The sequence below is a fragment of the Oncorhynchus nerka genome, linkage group LG13, assembly GCF_034236695.1.
Source record: "Oncorhynchus nerka isolate Pitt River linkage group LG13, Oner_Uvic_2.0, whole genome shotgun sequence".
Taxonomy (NCBI): Eukaryota; Metazoa; Chordata; class Actinopteri; order Salmoniformes; family Salmonidae; genus Oncorhynchus; species Oncorhynchus nerka.
The window spans coordinates 72,801,658-72,820,388 of record NC_088408.1 but is presented as its reverse complement, the minus strand read 5'-3'; the positions used below and the strand labels follow the sequence as shown (position 1 = coordinate 72,820,388).

Sequence of the window (18,731 nt, the reverse complement as noted above, 5' to 3'; positions counted from 1 at the left end):
ATTTTACCTGTTGTCTGCTTACCCCTAAGCCCTCAACCTGTTGCCTGTGTATCTGCATTTTCCCTTTCTGACTGCCTCTTCTTCTACATACCTTTCATCTAACATTTCTCTCTCATTCTCTTTCTTCCTCTTCCTCTCTCCTCCTTGTCCCTACTCTTCCTCTCCCCTCCTCCCCCTCTCCCTCTTCCTCTCCTCCTGGGCCGCAGGCTGAAGGGCTTGGAGCAGATTACCAAGGCTACAATGCTGGGGCACCTGCTGCCGGTTCTGCTCACCTCTCTGATGCATCCCAACCTGCAGACACTTGCGCTCGCCGACGCCCTCATGCCCCAACTAGTGCAGCTAGTCCTCTACACCAGCCAGGTGGGGGCACTCAAACAGTCTCACCTCAATGCAGATATTCTTCTCTGGTTTAGAACTTGTGGCCGTCATCTCTAGTTTCTGTGGTGGAATATGTGTAGACATATGGTGATTGTTAAATGAAGGTTGATGATAATTTGGAAGGAGAATGAGTATATATTTATATGGGTTTCCCCTGGTCATTTCCCAGACTGCTCTGCTGCTCAAGACCCAGTCTCCTCTCTTCACTGACAGCACTCCATTGGTAGGAGGGCCGCTGGGCCAAAAGATGCCTGCTGCTGCTGATGACAAGTAAGTGCATGCACGGTCCTCTGTGTAGGCCAGGTTTATCAGGACCATAAGCCTGGTTTTCCAAGTGTGTTTGTGTATCTGTCCCTGACGACTGTTCCTCTGTCGCCAATGACGGTCTGTCCTTCTCCAGCTTTAGAATCCTAGATGAGCGGGAGGAGCCAGGCTTCCTGACAGGCCTGAAGATCCCTGCCCCGTGGGCTGCTGGGAAGACGGTGGAGACGGTCCACCCGGTGCGAGACAACTATAAGTTCAAAGAGACGGTACACATTCCAGGAGCACGCTGCCTCTACCTGCGCTTCGACTCCCGCTGCTCCTCACAATACGACTACGACAAGGTGACCAATCGCTGCACCTCTACACCCCACATCATATTTCCCTGGTAAAGCTATGGCATAACATGTCTAGTATTGCAAAGCTCTATGAGGAAGAGTATTTACTTGATCTTTTCTCTCTGATGTTCCAGTTGGTGATGTATGCCGGGCCCAACACTAACAGTCGCAAGGTGACTGAGTATGGAGGCAACACTCTGGGCTATGGCAGTCGCAGTGTCCTAGGGACAGGTTGGCCCAAAGACCTGGTCAAGGTGGAGGGGGACACAGTGACGTTCTCCTTTGAGATGAGGAGTGGGCGTGAGCACAACACCCCAGACAAAGCCATGTGGGGGTTTTCCTGCACTGTCCGAGCCCAGGTACACACAGCTGTGGAGTTGTAAAATACCGCATGAGTTCTAGCATGTTGCTGCCATGTTGGACATACACACCCAGACGTTGTTACAGTGTTACATTGAACTGTCTCTGTTTTCCCACTCCAGGAGTCATCGGAGGATGTCTCTGGGGGTCTCCCCTTCCTGGCAGACCTGGCGTTGGGTCTGTCTGTACTAGCCTGCTCCATGCTCCGCATCCTATACAATGGACCTGAAGTAACCCGAGAGGAGGACGCCTGCCATGACCTGCTCTGCTCCAAGCTGCTCCAAAGGTGACACAGCATAAATGGAGAATGATACAGAGCCCACCCTATAGATAGCACAAATGCACTGCAATATAGAAGCACAGTCGTACACAGCTATAACCAATATATAAGAATAAATTAGTAAAATAACATGTGTGACACAGCAGAGGCTGCTTTGTGTTTCTGCTTTGTGTTTCCTTCAGGTGCCAATGGCAGGTGGAGGCTAATGGTGCCCTCTCTCCAGCCCTCACCCCCAGCCCCTCACCCTTACCCCTCACCATCGAGGAGGACCAGGAGTTCACCTACCCCTCTGATGTCCTCATCCCTCCCCCGGGCCTCATGCCTGGGGCCTACTTTGACCTGCCCCGTATCCGCCTGCCTCCAGGAATCATGGGCCGGCTACGAGAGGTGTCCGGCAGGGGGCGACCACAGTTCCGTCCCAGCATCAAGTGAGAAGGGGTGACGATATCTACGGCAGGCTTGCACAACTGCCATCCTAATTCTATTTTAACCAGTCATTACTGTCTATCCTTTTCTCCCCCATTCTCTCTGACTTTCCCGTGTCAGGGAGGTGATCAGGCCAGACGTTATGGAGGAGGTCATAGTGTCGTGTGTGATAAAGCACCTGACGCTGGTGGATGCTCTCCAGTCGCTCGTCAACTTCCAGTACCGCGAGGAGCACGCTGAGGAGTACGACCTGCTCTGTAAGATCATGGCCGAGACTTTCAAGAAGATCAACGCCATGGAGCGCCAGCTGCAGGTACACAAGTGGCACAATTCAGCTTTTCCCTCTCCAAGTGTGTGTATATGTGTATAACTTTGTCTGTTGCCCCCCCCCCCAGAGTGTAGCAGAGCTGGAACAGAAGTGGCAGAACGAGGTGGAGGAAGCTCAGCAGGGAAAGCTGGAGAACAATGCTCCATTCTTCCATGACTACCACTTCTTTGAGGTACACAATCCCTCTACCTCTAATTCTCTTAAAATTGTTCACTGTTCAGATCACATAATTTGTTTTTGTTTCCCCAGAACAAAATGAAGGAACTAGAATTGCTGTGTTCACTAAAAGAGGTCCCACTGGACTGCAGTGATTTGGAAAACGTTGTCCTCACACTGAGGTAAGAGAAGAGCGACGTGACAATACAGATGTTGACTGATGAGGTAACATCTACACTGCTTTCGAAGACTCCATGTTGTCTTCTGGTTTGTGATCATCTGAATTTGTCCACAGGGAGAAGTTCTTCCAGGAGGTGAACTCTGTCCACCTGAAGAGTGGTGTGCCGTTGGCCAAAACCAAAGCCCTGGTGAAGAGCCTGATGAACCGCACAGAGCTGCTGCTCCACGTCACCATCGCTCCTCACTGCAGGAGCCTGAGCACCACGCCTGCTGGCACGCCAGGTACAACTAAGCTTACACCTTCCTACTTTACACTTCCCCAGCCTACTGCACCTCCCCAGCCTACTGCACCTCCCCAGCCTACTGCACCTCCCCAACCTACTGCACCTCCCCAACCTACTGCACCTCCCCAACCTACTGCACCTCCCCGCCTACTGCACCTCCCCAGCCTACTGCACCTCCCCAACCTACTGCACCTCACCGGCCTACTGCACCTCCCCAGCCTACTGCACCTCCCCAGCCTACTGCACCTCCCCAGCCTACTGCACCTCCCCAACCTACCGCACCTCCCCAATCTACCGCACCTCCCTAGCCTACCGCACCTCCCCAGCCTACCGCACCTCCCCAGCCTACCGCACCTCCCCAACCTACTACACTTCCCTAGCTTACACCTGCTCCTCTATAGCCCTCCCTGATGTACTTTGACTGCCTGCATGTAGTATGATGAAATAGGGGTAACCAATACTGGCTTTTTGTTGTTGCAGCCTGTAAGTCTGTGTCAGACACTAAGACGGTGGTCCCCGGGGTGAAGCAGCCAGTCTTCCTGCGCAGCATGTCTGCACCCTCCGACCTGGAAATGATCGCCAACCAGGACCTGGAGTTCACACACAGCAGCCAAAGGTTTTCTGTACACTGAACTGTTTTTGATGACACCAAGAAAGTGGATTACAAGTGTAACTACACTAAGTTGATGATGAATGGCGAGAGTACTCACCCCTCCACTTTGTTGTCCTCCCCTACTGTAGGAGGCGACACCACCCTACCAGTCACCGCAGCAGCTCCTTCACACTGCTGCAGTCTCTAGCCATGGAGGACAGCCGGGACAAGCCAACGTACAGTGTGCTGCTGGGACAGCTCTTTGCCTTCATTGGGACCACGCCCGACCAGTCTGTAAGTCCAGCCCTCCGCCACAAAGTCACTGCACATACACACTCAAATTGTTTTTGGTGCCAAATGATTAGAGAAGATGAGTCTACTCATATTTTACCCTAATTCTTCCTCCTCCAGGTGTCCAGCAGCAGTTTCCTGTCTGCGGCTCAGACACGGTGGAGGCGGGGCAGCACGAGGAAGCAGGCCTTGGTTCACATGAGGGAGCTGCTCACCGCCGCAGTCAGGGTGGGCGGGGTCACTCATCTGGTGGGCCCTGTTACCATGGTGCTGCAGGGAGGGCCCAGGTAAGGGATGGACACAGACACACTCACACACAAACCTATCATCAATTAACATTCTGAAATAAAATGTAGTTTTCTAAATGTATGTGTATCTGTGTGTGTCCTCTGCAGGATCGAGGAGCTGACTTGTGGGGGAATGGTGGAGCAGGTGCAGGAGGCCTTTGGGGAGACCATGACGTCTGTAGTGTCACTATGTGCCCGCTACCCCATCGCTTGTGCTAACAGTATCGGCATGCTCTGCACCATCCCCTATACCAGGCAAGAGAATGATTCTCCATCTTTCTCATGCTGCTCTTGGAAAACTGTTTTGTAACTGCTTTTGTAACAAACAACTTAACTCATTCTCCTGGCACCCAAAAATGCCTGACTTCCAATAATTGCCATCCTCCAAACCCCAACCCGTCTGGTCCTGTGTTCCTGTAGGAGTGAGGAGCAGTGCTTGGTGCGCAGTGGTCTGGTACATCTGATGGACCGCCTGTGCAGCCTGAGTGGCCAGAGGGACTGCAGCTCCAATGAGAAGCAAACCAAGAAGCAGAAGGTGGCCACCATGGCCTGGGCTGCTTTCCAGGTGCTGGCCAACCGCTGCATTGAGTGGGAGAAGGTGGAAGGTATGCAATATAGTTTTTTGAGGGTGGGGGACTTATCCGCTTGTGAAGCAGGTAGCTCACTCCAAGAAATTAAGAGAACTTCAGCACTCAAGCAGAGCATGTAAGAACATTTCAGTTTCCAATATATTGATATTGCACTGTGCCTTTAGCTGAAGAGGAAGGTTTGAAAGACGGTCTCAATGTCTTCAGGGTCTACTATCAAAGTGAGGACAAGATGCAAAAGAATAGTTGGAGGTAAAAGTTAGGCAAGCTTGACAAAAGTTGAATTAGGCCACTAATTCAGAAACCAGAGGAAAGATGGGTTGATTTAAAATAGCTTATGTTCAGAAACATAAGTATGACTTCATCTTTGAGGACCTTTGAATACAGATGATCAGACTTTAAGATGCAACCTCACATCAGTGTTTATTTACAATAATAGTCAGTGTGGTGATTCTAGCTACTACAGAAATCCCTCTACCCCTTTCTAAAGGTGGTTCAACAGATGCGGTGCACTCGGGTCTGGCCCGGCAGGTATCCAGCCTGCTGACCAACCACCTGGCCAGAGCCACAGAGTGCTGTGGGAACCAGGCAGCAGGGAACGACGCCCTGCAAGATGTCCTCAGCCTGCTCAACGACCTGTCCAGGTAAACACCACCAGACAACAAGACAACACCTTAAACAAACTCCTATCAACATGAGGGCTCAATGTTATTTCGTGTTCTGTGTTTTAGAAATTACTGTTAGGTTTTCGTCTTCTAACTATTCCTGACTGTCTGGTGCTTCTCCAGGAGCCACATAGGGAAGGCCATCCTGAGCCAGCCAGCCTGTGTGTCCAAGCTCCTGTCCCTGTTGCTGGACCAGCGGCCGTCTCCCAAGCTGGTGCTGATCATCCTGCAGCTGTGCCGTGCTGCCCTGCCCCTGATGAGTGTGGAGGACTGTGGCAACGTGGCGCTGCCCGCCTGGAGCTACTCCATCAACACCCTGGATGCTGAGCAGCAGGATGCCGCCGACCCCGCCTCGCGCATTGCTGCCCTGCTGCTGGCCAAACTGGCTGACTACGTAGTACCAGGTAGGAGCCTTTGGTCTCGACATGTTGGTCAGGAGATCTCTGGTCTCCGTTAGTGATCTTTCTAACACCATGTCCCTCACCAGGCTGCCAGACCCTGCTGTCCCCCAGCTCCTCAGAGCCAGACACCAGCCTGAGCCGCTCCAGCCCAAAAGGAACCCTGAAGTCTGATAAGGATGCGGGGGAGGAGAGCGAGGCTGTGGATGGCAAACTGTCCATCTTTATCCACAAGAGGGAGGACCAGTCCTCTCATGAGGTGCTCCAGCCACTGCTCAGGTAAGACTCATCACCTCCTGATACCTTTTGTGTGCCAAACCATCCATAAAGTTTCTCTGACACCTTCTTTCTGGTGGCCTGCAGCAGTTCAGAGGGCCGGCCATTCCGCCTTGGAACTGGAGCAAACATGGAGAAAGTGGTGAAGATGGACAGAGACATGACCAAGGTCAGGCCTGTTTAATGTGGCTTCATATGTCATTTGGCTGTCACTAAGTGAAAGAAACATTTTTACTTGTGAAGGCGTGTTCATTAATCATACCATTATTCCTGGCTGATCTGCTCCTTCACCCCACCAGAGTGGTAGCTGTGAGGTAATCACAGAGGAGGCTGCAGCCGCCCTGAGGAAGGCCAATAAGTGGGCCCAGTCTGGGCTGATAGTGAGCGTGGGCCCGCCTGTGGAGGCTCTGGCACAGGAGGCTGCTGGAGGAGTCACCACGGGGGACAAGAAGAAGACCGCTCAGACCGCTGTGTGTCGGGACAGGAACTCTGAACTGGCCAGGTCAGTCTGACTCGAGCTGTGCAAACATTAGATTATGCATTTTTCATAACAGTAATACTAGTGGATTAGAAACTATCATAACACTGTTCCACTAGTACTACTAGTAGAATATAAGAAAAGTGTCACATAACTGCATTCCTCTGTAGGGCTTCATTTATTATTACCCCACTAGATATTACAGGTGCAAGTACAATATTTTTTTATTTTTATTTCGAGGACTATCCAACCCTGTTTTCAGAACTTGATTGTAATGTCATCTTCACTGAAGACTATGGTAATATCCACTTAGGATCATGTTTGTATTTATGTTATGAGAGGTTGACAGCTGATGATTAACTACTAATGGCAATGAACTCTTTCTGAATGGGCAAATTATTATTATGATTATTTTTTACAGAAATCAAAGAACCTTTGCTTGCATGCTTTTTTATTTGAACAGGGAGAACTATCAACAACCCAAAGAGAGGGCCTGGTTACATTACTATTGGAGCATGAGGCAAATGGCCAATATAAAAGCCCTGTACACCTCAACTGGAGACATCTCGCTTTATTGTGCTGTGACACCCGTATTCTAGCAAAATGTTTAGCACTTAGAATGGTGCACCTCAATATTAGGAAGGTTTTCCTAATGTTTTGTATACTCAGTGGAGGTACAAATCATAAGTCAAATCAGTTACTGGCAGCAAAATAATACGATCCTTGACTTCGGCAATGTCATTTACAAAATAGCCTCCAACACTCTAGTCAGCAAATTGGATGTAGACTATCACAGTGCCATCCGTTTTTTGTCACCTAAGCCCCATATACTACCCACCACTGTGACCTGTATGCTCTCGTTGGCTGGCCCTCACTAGATATTCGTCGCCAAACCCACTGGCTCTAGGTCATCTATAAGTCTTTGCTAGGTAAAGCCCCACCTTATCTCAGCTCACTGGTCACCATAGCAACACCCACCCGTAGCACGCGCTCCAGCAGGTATATTTCACTGGTCATCCCCAAAGCCAACACTTCCTTTGGCCATCTTTCCTTCCAGTTCTCTGCTGCCAATGACTGGAACGAATTGCAAAAATCACTGAAGCTAGAGTCTTATATCTCCCTCTCTAACTTTAAGCATCAGCTGTCTGAGCAGCTTACCGATCACTGTACCTGTACATAGCCAATCTGTAAATAGCCCATCCAACTACCTCATCCACATATTGTTATTTATCCTCTTGCTCTTTTGCACCCCAGTATCTCTACTTGCACATCATCATTTGCACATATATCACTCCAGTGTTAATGCTAAATTGTCATTATTTCGCCTCTATTTCCTATTTATTACCTTACCTCCCTAGTCTTCTACATTTGCACACACTGTACGTAGATTCTTCTATTGTGTTATTGACTGTATGTTTGTTTGTGTAACTCTGTGTTGTTGTTTTTGTCGCTTTGCTTTGTCTTGGCCAGGTCGCAGTTGTAAATGAGATCTTGTTCTCAACTAACCTACCTGGTTAAATAAAGATGATAAATCAAATAAAAAATTCCAACGGAATGGAAGAAAGAGTTAAGGGAAAGAAAATAGAAACTGTTTGTAGGCATATTAAATCTCAGATGTTTAACGAGAGAAAATGTGTAAAAAATTATAATTTTGATACTCCCATCCCTTAGAAGCAGGTTTTTGGTTTGATTTATAAAACATCATTAGACTCCACTATCTGAATGTTTCAATTGAAGATATTGTACACATTTTTGTTACTGTCACGGATCCCTCTACTATGTTACTGTCACGGATCCCTCTACTATGTTACTGTCACGGATCCCTCTACTATGTTACTGTCACGGATCCCTCTACTATGTTACTGTCACGGATCCCTCTACTATGTTACTGTCACGGATCCCTCTACTATGTTACTGTCACGGATCCCTCTACTATGTTACTGTCACGGATCCCTCTACTATGTTACTGTCACGGATCCCTCTACTATGTTACTGTCACGGATCCCTCTACTATGTTACTGTTACGGATCCCTCTACTATGTTACTGTCACGGATCCCTCTACTATGTTACTGTCACGGATCCCTCTACTATGTTACTGTCACGGATCCCTCTACTATGTTACTGTCACGGATCCCTCTACTATGTTACTGTCACGGATCCCTCTACTATGTTACTGTCACGGATCCCTCTGGAACTTTCATTGCGCACACCTGGCCCCTATTCCCACTGATTGTATTTGTATATATGTTCCCTTTGTTCACCATGGTGCTGTCCATTATTGTTGCAGTGTCCATTGGTGTGTGTGAGTACCTTTGCTGTGTGTTTTGGGCTTTCGTGCCCGTGTGTTTTGGGCTTTCGTGCCTGTGTGTTTTGGGCTTTCGTGCCCGTGTGGATTGGGCAGATGATTACGGGTCTCGCCCCGTGTGTTAATCATTGTGCGTGTGTTTTTTATTCAAGGTACTCCTCGCTCTTTTGGTTGGGTTTCAACCCTCTGTTTTTGTTACGTGTTTGTTTGGTCTTCGAAAGTTACAAATATGGGATATTGAAGATTCTTATTTGTGCCTTTTTTGTGGTGTGGAAGTAGAGGATTTTGTTCCACATCTTCTGATAATGACCCATAGTTGCTAGCTTTTGGACAAAAGTACAAGAGTGTCTCCTCCCTGTTTTTGATCTCTCCACAAACAGTTCCATTAGGTGACTTAAGGGACAGATGCAACACGATATACAATCGCTTGGCTCAGCTGGGGAAGTTTTTCATTTTTAAAACTCAGAAAACAAATATGTTAGTATTGGATTCTTTAAAAGAACTGTCGAACACTATTATACACTAGAAGGCTTGATTGCAAAAGAAAGTGGGAGGTCGTCGAGGGTTGGGCCTGATTTGATTTCATAGACAAAGGAAAGGTGCTCCTGGATCGCCAGTCGTATGATAATTGTAGTTGTTGGTTCTTTTGTTTGTTTAGTTGTATTTATTGTGGTATTTTTTGTATGTAATTCATGTTTATGTTCTTTGTAGTTTGTTAGGGCAATTGCTTGTTTGTACGCTTCTGTGTGTCCACCGCACTGAGGTAGTGGGCTGAAAATGGTGAGGTATTCTTGGGGACAATGAACCTTTAGCTCCCCCCCTATTGTGGGATCGTTTTTGTAACAGCTGTCAATGGTATTGCATGCCTATGATATATATATTTTTTTATAAAGAGAAGGGAAAAAAGCCTAGGAATGAAATAACCACCCCAAAAATGTCAAAGTATTTTTTATAATAAAGAAACATTTTAATAAATGAAAAATAGTTTAGTCCCCAAAATGTGTCAAGGTAAAAAATGTTAAAAAATATCACCGGGGATAGTGGTTCTGAGCGGTCTCCTCTCTCCCTCCACTGTTCAGGTCCGACCCAATCAGGCCCTTCATCAGTGGCCATGTGGCCAACAGTATGGCTGCTGAGGTTATTGCCCTGCTGCACAGCCTGCTCACAGCTCCCGAGTCCAACACCGCCCAGATCTGGACCTGCACTGCAGAGAAGGTAAAGCACCATCAGAATGCATAGGTTTTGGAGGCAGCTGCAGCCATTTTAAGATCTACTTGCAATGCTAGATCCATGTAATTCTAAGAATATACTGTATATGAAGGTCATAGTGATAACACATGGATTTAACGCTGCTAAGGTAACTGAGCTAAACGACTACCGCCCGTAGCACTCACTTCCGTCATCATGAAGTGCTTTGAGAGACTAGTCAAGGACCATATCACCTCCACCCTACCTGACACCCTAGACCCACTCCAATTTGCTTACCGCCCAAATAGGTCCACAGACGATGCAATCTCAACCACACTGCACACTGCCCTAACCCATCTGGACAAGAGGAATACCTATGTGAGAATGCTGTTCATCGACTACAGCTCGGCATTTAACACCATAGTGCCCTCCAAGCTCGTCATCAAGCTCGAGACCCTGGGTCTCGACCCCGCCCTGTGCAACTGGGTACTGGACTTCCTGACGGGCCGCCCCCAGGTGGTGAGGGTAGGCAACAACATCTCCACCCCGCTGATCCTCAACACTGGGGCCCCACAAGGGTGCGTTCTGAGCCCTCTCCTGTACTCCCTGTTCACCCACGACTGTGTGGCCACGCACGCCTCCAACTCAATCATCAAGTTTGCGGACGACACAACAGTGGTAGGCTTGATTACCAACAACGACGAGACGGCCTACAGGGAGGAGGTGAGGGCCCTCGGAGTGTGGTGTCAGGAAAATAACCTCACACTCAACGTCAACAAAACTAAGGAGATGATTTTGGACTTCAGGAAACAGCAGAGGGAACACCCTCCTATCCACATCGATGGAACAGTAGTGGAGAGGGTAGTAAGTTTTAAGTTCCTCGGCGTACACATCACAGACAAACTGAATTGGTCCACCCACACAGACAGCATCGTGAAGAAGGCGCAGCAGCGCCTCTTCAACCTCAGGAGGCTGAAGAAATTTGGCTTGTCACCAAAAGCACTCACAAACTTCTACAGATGCACAATCGAGAGCATCCTGTCGGGCTGTATCACCGCCTGGTACGGCAACTGCTCCGCCCACAACCGTAAGGCTCTCCAGAGGGTAGTGAGGTCTGCACAATGCATCACCGGGGGCAAACTACCTGCCCTCCAGGACACCTACACCACCCAATGTCACAGGAAGGCCATAAAGATCATCAAGGACAACAACCACCCGAGCGACTACCTGTTCACCCCGCTATCATCCAGAAGGCGAGGTCAGTACAGGTGCATCAAAGCTGGGACCGAGAGACTGAAAAACAGCTTCTATCTCAAGGCCATCAGACTGTTAAACAGCCACCACTAACATTGAGTGGCTGCTGCCAACACACTGACTCAACTCCAGCCACTTTAATAATGGGAATTGATGGGAAATGATGTAAAATATATCACTAGCCACTTTAAACAATGCTACCTAATATAATGTTTACATACCCTACATTATTCATCTCATATGTATACGTATATACTGTACTCTATATCATCTACTGCATCTTTATGTAATACATGTATCACTAGCCACTTTAACTATGCCACTTTGTTTACATACTCATCTCATATGTATATACTGTACTCAATACCATCTACTGTATCTTGCCTATGCCGCTCTGTACCATCACTCATTCATATATCTTTATGTACATATTCTTTATCCCCTTACACTTGTGTCTACAAGGTAGTAGTTTTGGAATTGTTAGCTAGATTACTTGTTGGTTATTACTGCATTGTCGGAACTAGAAGCACAAGCATTTCGCTACACTCGCATTAACATCTGCTAACCATGTGTATGTGACAAATAACATTTGATTTGATTTGATTTGACTGTGCCAGGTGCTGTCCAGAGCACTGATGTTCATCCCACAGCTGGGGAAGTATGCTGAGAGCATCCTGGAGAACGGTAGCAGCAGCAGCAGGAAGCTGGCCAAACTCCAGGCCATCGGCAGGCAGGCTGTGGCGGCACTCTGCGCCCTCGGAGGCTTCAAGGAGACCATCAAGATCGGCTCAGAGGTCCAGGTGGGTTAGGAGATGAGCAGAATTTGATAGATCCATTAGAAGACTTAGTAATACAAATTGTACCTGTCTCTGAAATTCACATGCCAACATTCACATGCCAACAACACTATACCAGGCCAATAATGCTGTGGGCAGAAAGATCTATAGTAGTGAATGGTCTATCAGTGAATGTTTCTCTTCATGGTCCCTCTGCTTCCTCAGGTGGTGGGTAAAGGAGTGCTGAACAGCGTGGGCCTGGTCATGTCCATCAATGAGCAAGAAGGCCTCGCAACAGTAAAGTTCCCTTCCTGCGAGTACAGGAAGGCCTGCAAGGCCTCCGACATCCTGACGGTGCCCATCTCCCGCCTCTGTACTCCCCGCTCTGAGGTAAGGACAGGGAGGGTTAGAGAAGTCACACATGCAACTAACACATGCAACTAAGACATGTAACTAACACATACAACTAACACATACAACTAGCACATGTTACTCACAAATGTAACTAACACATGTAACTAACACGTGTAACTAACACGTGTAACTAACACATACAACTAACACATGTAACTAACATGTGTAACTAACATGTGTAACTAACACATACAACTAACACATGTAACTAACATGTGTAACTAACACGTGTAACTAACACGTGTAACTAACACATACAACTAACACGTGTAACTAACACATGCAACTAACACATGCAACTAACATGTGTAACTAACACATGTAACTAACACATGTAACTAACACGTGTAATTAACACGTGTAACTAACACATACAACTAACACATTCAACTAACACGTGTAACTAACACGTGTAACTAACACATGTAACTAACACATACAACTAACACATACAACTAACACATGTAACTAACACATGTAACTAACACATGCAACTAACACGTGTAACTAACACATACAACTAACACATGTAACTAACACATACAACTAACATGTGTAACTAACACATACAACTAACACGTGTAACTAACACATACAACTACCACGTGTAACTAACACATACAACTAACACATGTAACTAACACATACAACTACCACATACAACTAACACATGTAACTAACACATACAACTAACACGTGTAAGTAACACATACAACTAACACATGCAACTAACACATACAACTAACACGTGTAACTAACACATACAACTAACACGTGGAACTAACACATACAACTAACACGTGTAACTAACACATACAACTGACATGTGTAACTAACACCTACAACTAACCCATGTAACTAACTCATGCAACTAACACATGTAACTAACACATGTCACTAACACATGTAACTAACACGTGTCACTAACATATGTAACTAACACATGCAACTAACACGTGTAACTAACACATGTAACTAACACATGCAACTAACACGTGTAACTAACACATGCAACTAACACATGTAACTAACACATGCAACTAACACATGTAACTAACACATGCAACTAACATGTGTAACTAACACATACAACTAAAACATGTAACTAACACATGTAACTAACACATACAACTAACACGTGTAACTAACACATACAACTAACACGTGTAACTAACACATGTAACTAAAACATACAACTAACACGTGTAACTAACACATACATTCAACTAACACATGTAACTAACACATGTAACTAACACATGCAAATAACACATGTAATTAACACATGTAACTAACACATGTAGCTAACACATACAACTAACACATACAACTAACACATACAACTAACACATGTAACTAACACATACAACTAACACATGTAAATAACACATACAACAAACACGTGCAACTAACACATACAACTAACACGTGTAAATCGACTGGAGTTGATGCAAGTGCACATAAGGCTTTAATGCACGATGGCAGTAGACTCATTTAATGTTCTCTTCTCATCAATGTCCCTCTCCCCCTCTCTCTCCCAGGCGCTGCCCCTCTACAAGCTGTCTATCACAGAGAAGGTGGTGCAGGCGGTACAGTCCATGCTCCTGCCACAGGAGGGTAGTCTGTCCATCCACACCTCCCTCCCCGCCTCAGGAGATGGCTCTAGTCCTGTCATGGCCGCTGTCCGCCTGCTGGCTGAAATCAGGACCAGGTAAATCACTAAGGAGGAAATGACCTCGGTCAAGATGTTTTGCTGCTCCTCCAAGTGTGTGTCTGCACCTGTATGTCATACATTTGTTTTGCTTAGTTAGTGTGCAAGTTTAAATGTGTCTGTTGTGTTTGGCTCCCAGGGCATGTCTGGTGATGGCCCAGCTCCTGGAGGACAGCTCGTTCTGTGAAGAGTTCATTCAGCAGTGTCCTGCTGCTGTCGAGGTGCTTAACCTAGTGGCCCAGGAGTGCAGTCCTGGTGAGTGACCACCCACTCTCACCCAGTAGCATAGTGCTCAATGATGACACAACTTCTACAATGCAGCATGACTGTACTTTTACTGGCCATATTTTCTCTATGACCGTAGTATTGATTCTGCTGTGTTGTGCAGGGGAGCGTCTGGGCATGGTCGAGGCACAGTGTGAGCGAGTGAGGATGCTGTACCGAGACTGCGCTCGACCGCCACCCCCTCCCCTCCAGACAGACAGGTGCCAGGTGGGTGTCGCTGTACTCATTGATCTACTGATCGAATAACTGACACAAAACCATACTAGTATTTTTTGAGGGATGAAGGGATTCCGTTTGAAGTTTGTGGGGCCTTGTAACGCTCTCTGCTCCGGTCTATATCTCTCCCTAGCCCAAGGAGATTACATGGAGTCCAACCAGGGTGTTCCCTCCAGTGCGTGCCTGCATGTTCTCATCTCGCCTTACCTCCGTCACCTTCCTGGCCGACCCCAGCGCTGGAGGAGGCCTGCCCAGGGGAACCTTCATCTATGCCACCTCACCTGTACCTGTTCAGGTGGGCACCCCTACACTTACTGGATGTCTTGGGAATGGCACATGCTAGGTTTTATATTAATGATAATTCAGTTTTGCATGCTTATGAAGCAGGCTAACTCATTTGGAATCTTTAAATTCCTCTCCCTCTTTTTCCTGTAGGCTCCTTCCTTTTACTGGGAAATAGAGATTGTCTCCTATGGAGACTCGGAAGACGACAGCGGCCCTATTGTGTCTTTTGGCTTTGCCACAGAGGCGGAGAAGAGAGACGGAGCATGGACCAACCCTGTTGGCACCTGCCTCTTTCACAAGTATATGCTCCTATGGATTTGACATATGTAATCTCTGTGAGGTTTCCCACTGCCCTGTCTGAGATCGAGTGCTGTCTCTGTGTTTCTCCCTTTCAGTAATGGCAGGGCTGTGCACTATAATGGCTCCAGTCTGCTGCAGTGGAAGAGTGTGAGGCTGGACGTAGCCCTACTTCCTGGTGAGATGGGAAACAATCCTCTCATCTAGTTTCATAATATCACCTACCTCCTATTTTTGACTGTTTTTGCTTATGGAACCAATGTGTATTGCATATTTATAACATTTTGGTGAAACATCTGATTTTGAACTGTATCTTGGGATGGTGACCATTCTCTTCCTGCTTACAGGGGATGTGGCGGGCATTGGCTGGGAGCGCTCTGAGGGCACCCCTCCACCCCCTGGCCAGGTCTCTAAAGGGCGGGTCTACTTCACCTACTGCGGCCACCGCCTCAGCCCCTTCCTGGAGGATGTAGCAGGGGGCATGTGGCCTCTGGTGCACATTCAGAAGAAGGTGGGTAAAACAAGATAACAAGTTAAACAAGATAAAGCCTAATTAATGCAGCTTGTATGTCATCATGGTGTGTTTTGCATTTTGTTTAGAACACAAAGATTCGTGCCAACTTTGGTTGCCGGGCATTTGCGTACGCAGAGGGCCAAGCACACCGCAATGCTGCTGACTTTTGTGTTGACCTGGCAGAGGAAATCAGTGCCAACTTCGAGGCCCTCCCATTCGCCATGGCATCCGACAGCGACAATGATGCGGGTGCTAGTGTGGCATCTGACTCTGGATCCCACGGACCTCCCTGTCGGATCGCCGCGGTAGCAGTTGCCCAGCAACGTATGTTCCTTTCACTTTCCCCTTTCACCAAATGCATGTGTTTCAGTTACTTTCCGGTCACGTAACCTAAAATGTGTTGTTTTACTTCAAGGCCCAGTGCAGTCAAAAATGTGATTTTCCTGTGTTTAAATATATTGTCACACTGAGGTTAAATAATACTGTGAAATTGTGTAAATTATGTTGATCCTTTTAGTGTAAGAGCTGTTTGAAAAGACTGTCTGAAATGTCTGCCTGATTTTTGGTGGGATGGAGTATTGACCTTCCTAGTGACATCATTAGGCGGTAAATTAGTTAATAGACCAACAAGAAAGAGTTCCAAACCACTCTGCCAATAACAGCTACTTTTCAGTGTTCTCCTCCGCACTCCCAGACAGTCCAAGCAAAATTATTCCTTGAGAAATGTTTTACCATTTGAGTTGAAAACAATCACAGTAAGGTACTTAAATGTTCCCCAGAAATGATTTGATATCGAAAACAGCTGCATTGGACCTTTTAACCTGGTGTGATTTCAGTCCTCGGTTGCGTTTGCTGTTTGGTCGACCCCACCCCACCCCGCCCCGCCCCACCCCACCCCGCCCGCCCCGCAGCCCTAACCCTCACCCTCACTGTCTGGTCTGTGTATATGTCTCCCAGCTGGTAGCGTTTGCTGTTTGATCAACCCCACCCACGCCCCGCCCCGCAGCCCTAACCCTCACCCTCACTGTCTGGTCTGTGTATATGTCTCCCAGTTGGTAGCGTTTTATAAGAACGGGCTTTGTTGTTGTCCTCCCCTGTTGAGACAGAGTACAACAGTGACTCGTCGTGCCTCTACAAGGTAGAGCTGAGCTACGAGAACCTGGTCACCTCAGGGCCTGAAGCACACCCCCCGCCTATCGCTGACGACGAGAGTGATGACGAAGATGATGACGATGTTCCCAGGGTGAGTTGAATATCTTTCTAGTGCTTATTGTTCTGAGAAGAGCCTTCAAATAACACATTCACTTTTTGGTATCCTGGATTTTCACTGTTGGCATGAATGTACTGTTTCACCCACCCAGGAGGACCACTATGCCCTGCTGGTGAAGGCCTGGGAGACCAAGGTGTTCCCCACCATCCGCCGTCGCTTCCGCAATGAGGCAGAGAGGAAGTCTGGTCTGGACCAGATCAAGGGAGCACTGCAGCTGGGTGAGGATTTATGTTCAGTCTCTCGTTTCTGCTCCTCTGCTCTTTGAGCAGCTTGGGACACTCACACTCACCTGAAAACCAGGTGGTAAGAGGTGGTCAACCCTGTAGCTCTGTTTAAAGAGCAGCTCCCCATTGACTCCACTGTTTGACATTTTTGAAGGGATGCTTTTTGACGTTTGTTCTTTGTGGTGTTTTTATTGCTTGAAATGTTGTTCAGGCATGGTTGACATAGCCCGGCAGACAGTGGAGTTCCTGTATGAAGAGAACGGGGGTATCCCCCGGGACCTCTACCTCCCCACCATCGAGGACATCAAGGATGAGGCCAACAAGTTCACCATCGATAAAGTCCGCAAAGGTACCCTGCACTTGCACCCACCACCATGGCAGAGACCTCGGTTATTGAACCGTTATTGTTTTCATCACCTTTGACCCTCACTGTAAATACATGATTAAACACAGGAGTTTTCCTGATAGCTGGTTTAACAATTACTGAAGCACTATTTTCTTTTAAGAATTTTTTGTAATGATCATTATCATTATGAACATATAGGCTGTAGTGTTACCTGGCTTTGCCCTTACTTATACAGTATGTTTCAGGTTTGACCGTGGTCATCCGCTGTCCAGACAGCAACAACACCAACAGCACCACAGGCGGAACAGCCCTGCCCAAGTTTGCCATCCGAGGAATGTTGAAAACCTTCGGCCTGCACGGAGTGGTTCTGGACGTGGACTCAGTGAGTGTGGAACACTTCACTTCAGTTGTCATAGAAACAAAGCTAAAATAAGTTAAGCTTTGTCTCTTGTTATTTACTGTGTGTGTCTGTGTTTTCAGGTGAATGAGCTGGTACAGGTAGAGACGTACCTGCGCAGTGAGGGGGTGCTAGTGAGGTACTGGTATCCCATTGAAATGCTGGAGCGTCCCCCTGTTGGGTCCCGCCGTACTGCTGCCAATGGCCTTGTTAATCTCGACAGCAGTAATATTCAGATCCATAGGTAACTAACACACACACACGCTGAAATAAAACACTGCTATGAACTGTAAATCATCCCCCGTGGCCTGCTGTGTTTCAGGGAGCTTCTGCGCTGTGAGAGTGCCCTGGCTCGGCTTTACTGCCGCATGGCGCTACTCAACATCTTTGCCCCCAAGAGCCCCCACACCTTCACCCGCCTCCTCCACATCCCAGCCATTAGAGACATCACTTTGGAACACCTGCAGCTGCTGTCCAATCAGCTGCTGGCTCCGCCTCTGCCTGGTGAGCAGACTCTCTCTGGATGACATGATGATCCACGGAAAATAATGGGTTAAATAGAAGTTAGAAAATGGTCTAGACTGAAATGACACATGGATTTTTAGGTGTACAATTGAATGAATGGAGTGATTTGGAGTCTGATTTTAAGAATCCGAGTGTAGACTGAACAAGCATCCACTACC

At 47.4% G+C, this 18,731-nt stretch overlaps 1 protein-coding gene across 1 annotated transcript in view; it reads left to right on the top strand.

Moving 5' to 3' along the window:
* Positions 1 to 18,731, top strand: part of LOC115140056 (probable E3 ubiquitin-protein ligase HECTD4) — a 76,243-nt gene that overhangs the window by 43,832 nt on the left and 13,680 nt on the right. Inside the window, 37 exon segments of the mRNA XM_029678100.2 lie at positions 207 to 360; positions 548 to 648; positions 779 to 983; positions 1,112 to 1,336; positions 1,460 to 1,623; positions 1,800 to 2,045; positions 2,164 to 2,356; positions 2,439 to 2,543; positions 2,621 to 2,709; positions 2,823 to 2,989; positions 3,472 to 3,607; positions 3,733 to 3,877; positions 3,995 to 4,161; positions 4,270 to 4,416; positions 4,582 to 4,766; positions 5,239 to 5,392; positions 5,537 to 5,817; positions 5,901 to 6,090; positions 6,175 to 6,256; positions 6,387 to 6,589; positions 9,951 to 10,086; positions 11,931 to 12,113; positions 12,315 to 12,479; positions 14,045 to 14,214; positions 14,354 to 14,469; positions 14,603 to 14,706; positions 14,849 to 15,010; positions 15,151 to 15,299; positions 15,396 to 15,475; positions 15,645 to 15,808; positions 15,898 to 16,135; positions 16,918 to 17,054; positions 17,173 to 17,299; positions 17,517 to 17,654; positions 17,897 to 18,033; positions 18,132 to 18,292; positions 18,371 to 18,552. Of these exon segments, the coding sequence (XP_029533960.2) occupies positions 207 to 360; positions 548 to 648; positions 779 to 983; positions 1,112 to 1,336; positions 1,460 to 1,623; positions 1,800 to 2,045; positions 2,164 to 2,356; positions 2,439 to 2,543; positions 2,621 to 2,709; positions 2,823 to 2,989; positions 3,472 to 3,607; positions 3,733 to 3,877; positions 3,995 to 4,161; positions 4,270 to 4,416; positions 4,582 to 4,766; positions 5,239 to 5,392; positions 5,537 to 5,817; positions 5,901 to 6,090; positions 6,175 to 6,256; positions 6,387 to 6,589; positions 9,951 to 10,086; positions 11,931 to 12,113; positions 12,315 to 12,479; positions 14,045 to 14,214; positions 14,354 to 14,469; positions 14,603 to 14,706; positions 14,849 to 15,010; positions 15,151 to 15,299; positions 15,396 to 15,475; positions 15,645 to 15,808; positions 15,898 to 16,135; positions 16,918 to 17,054; positions 17,173 to 17,299; positions 17,517 to 17,654; positions 17,897 to 18,033; positions 18,132 to 18,292; positions 18,371 to 18,552 (5,888 nt within the window).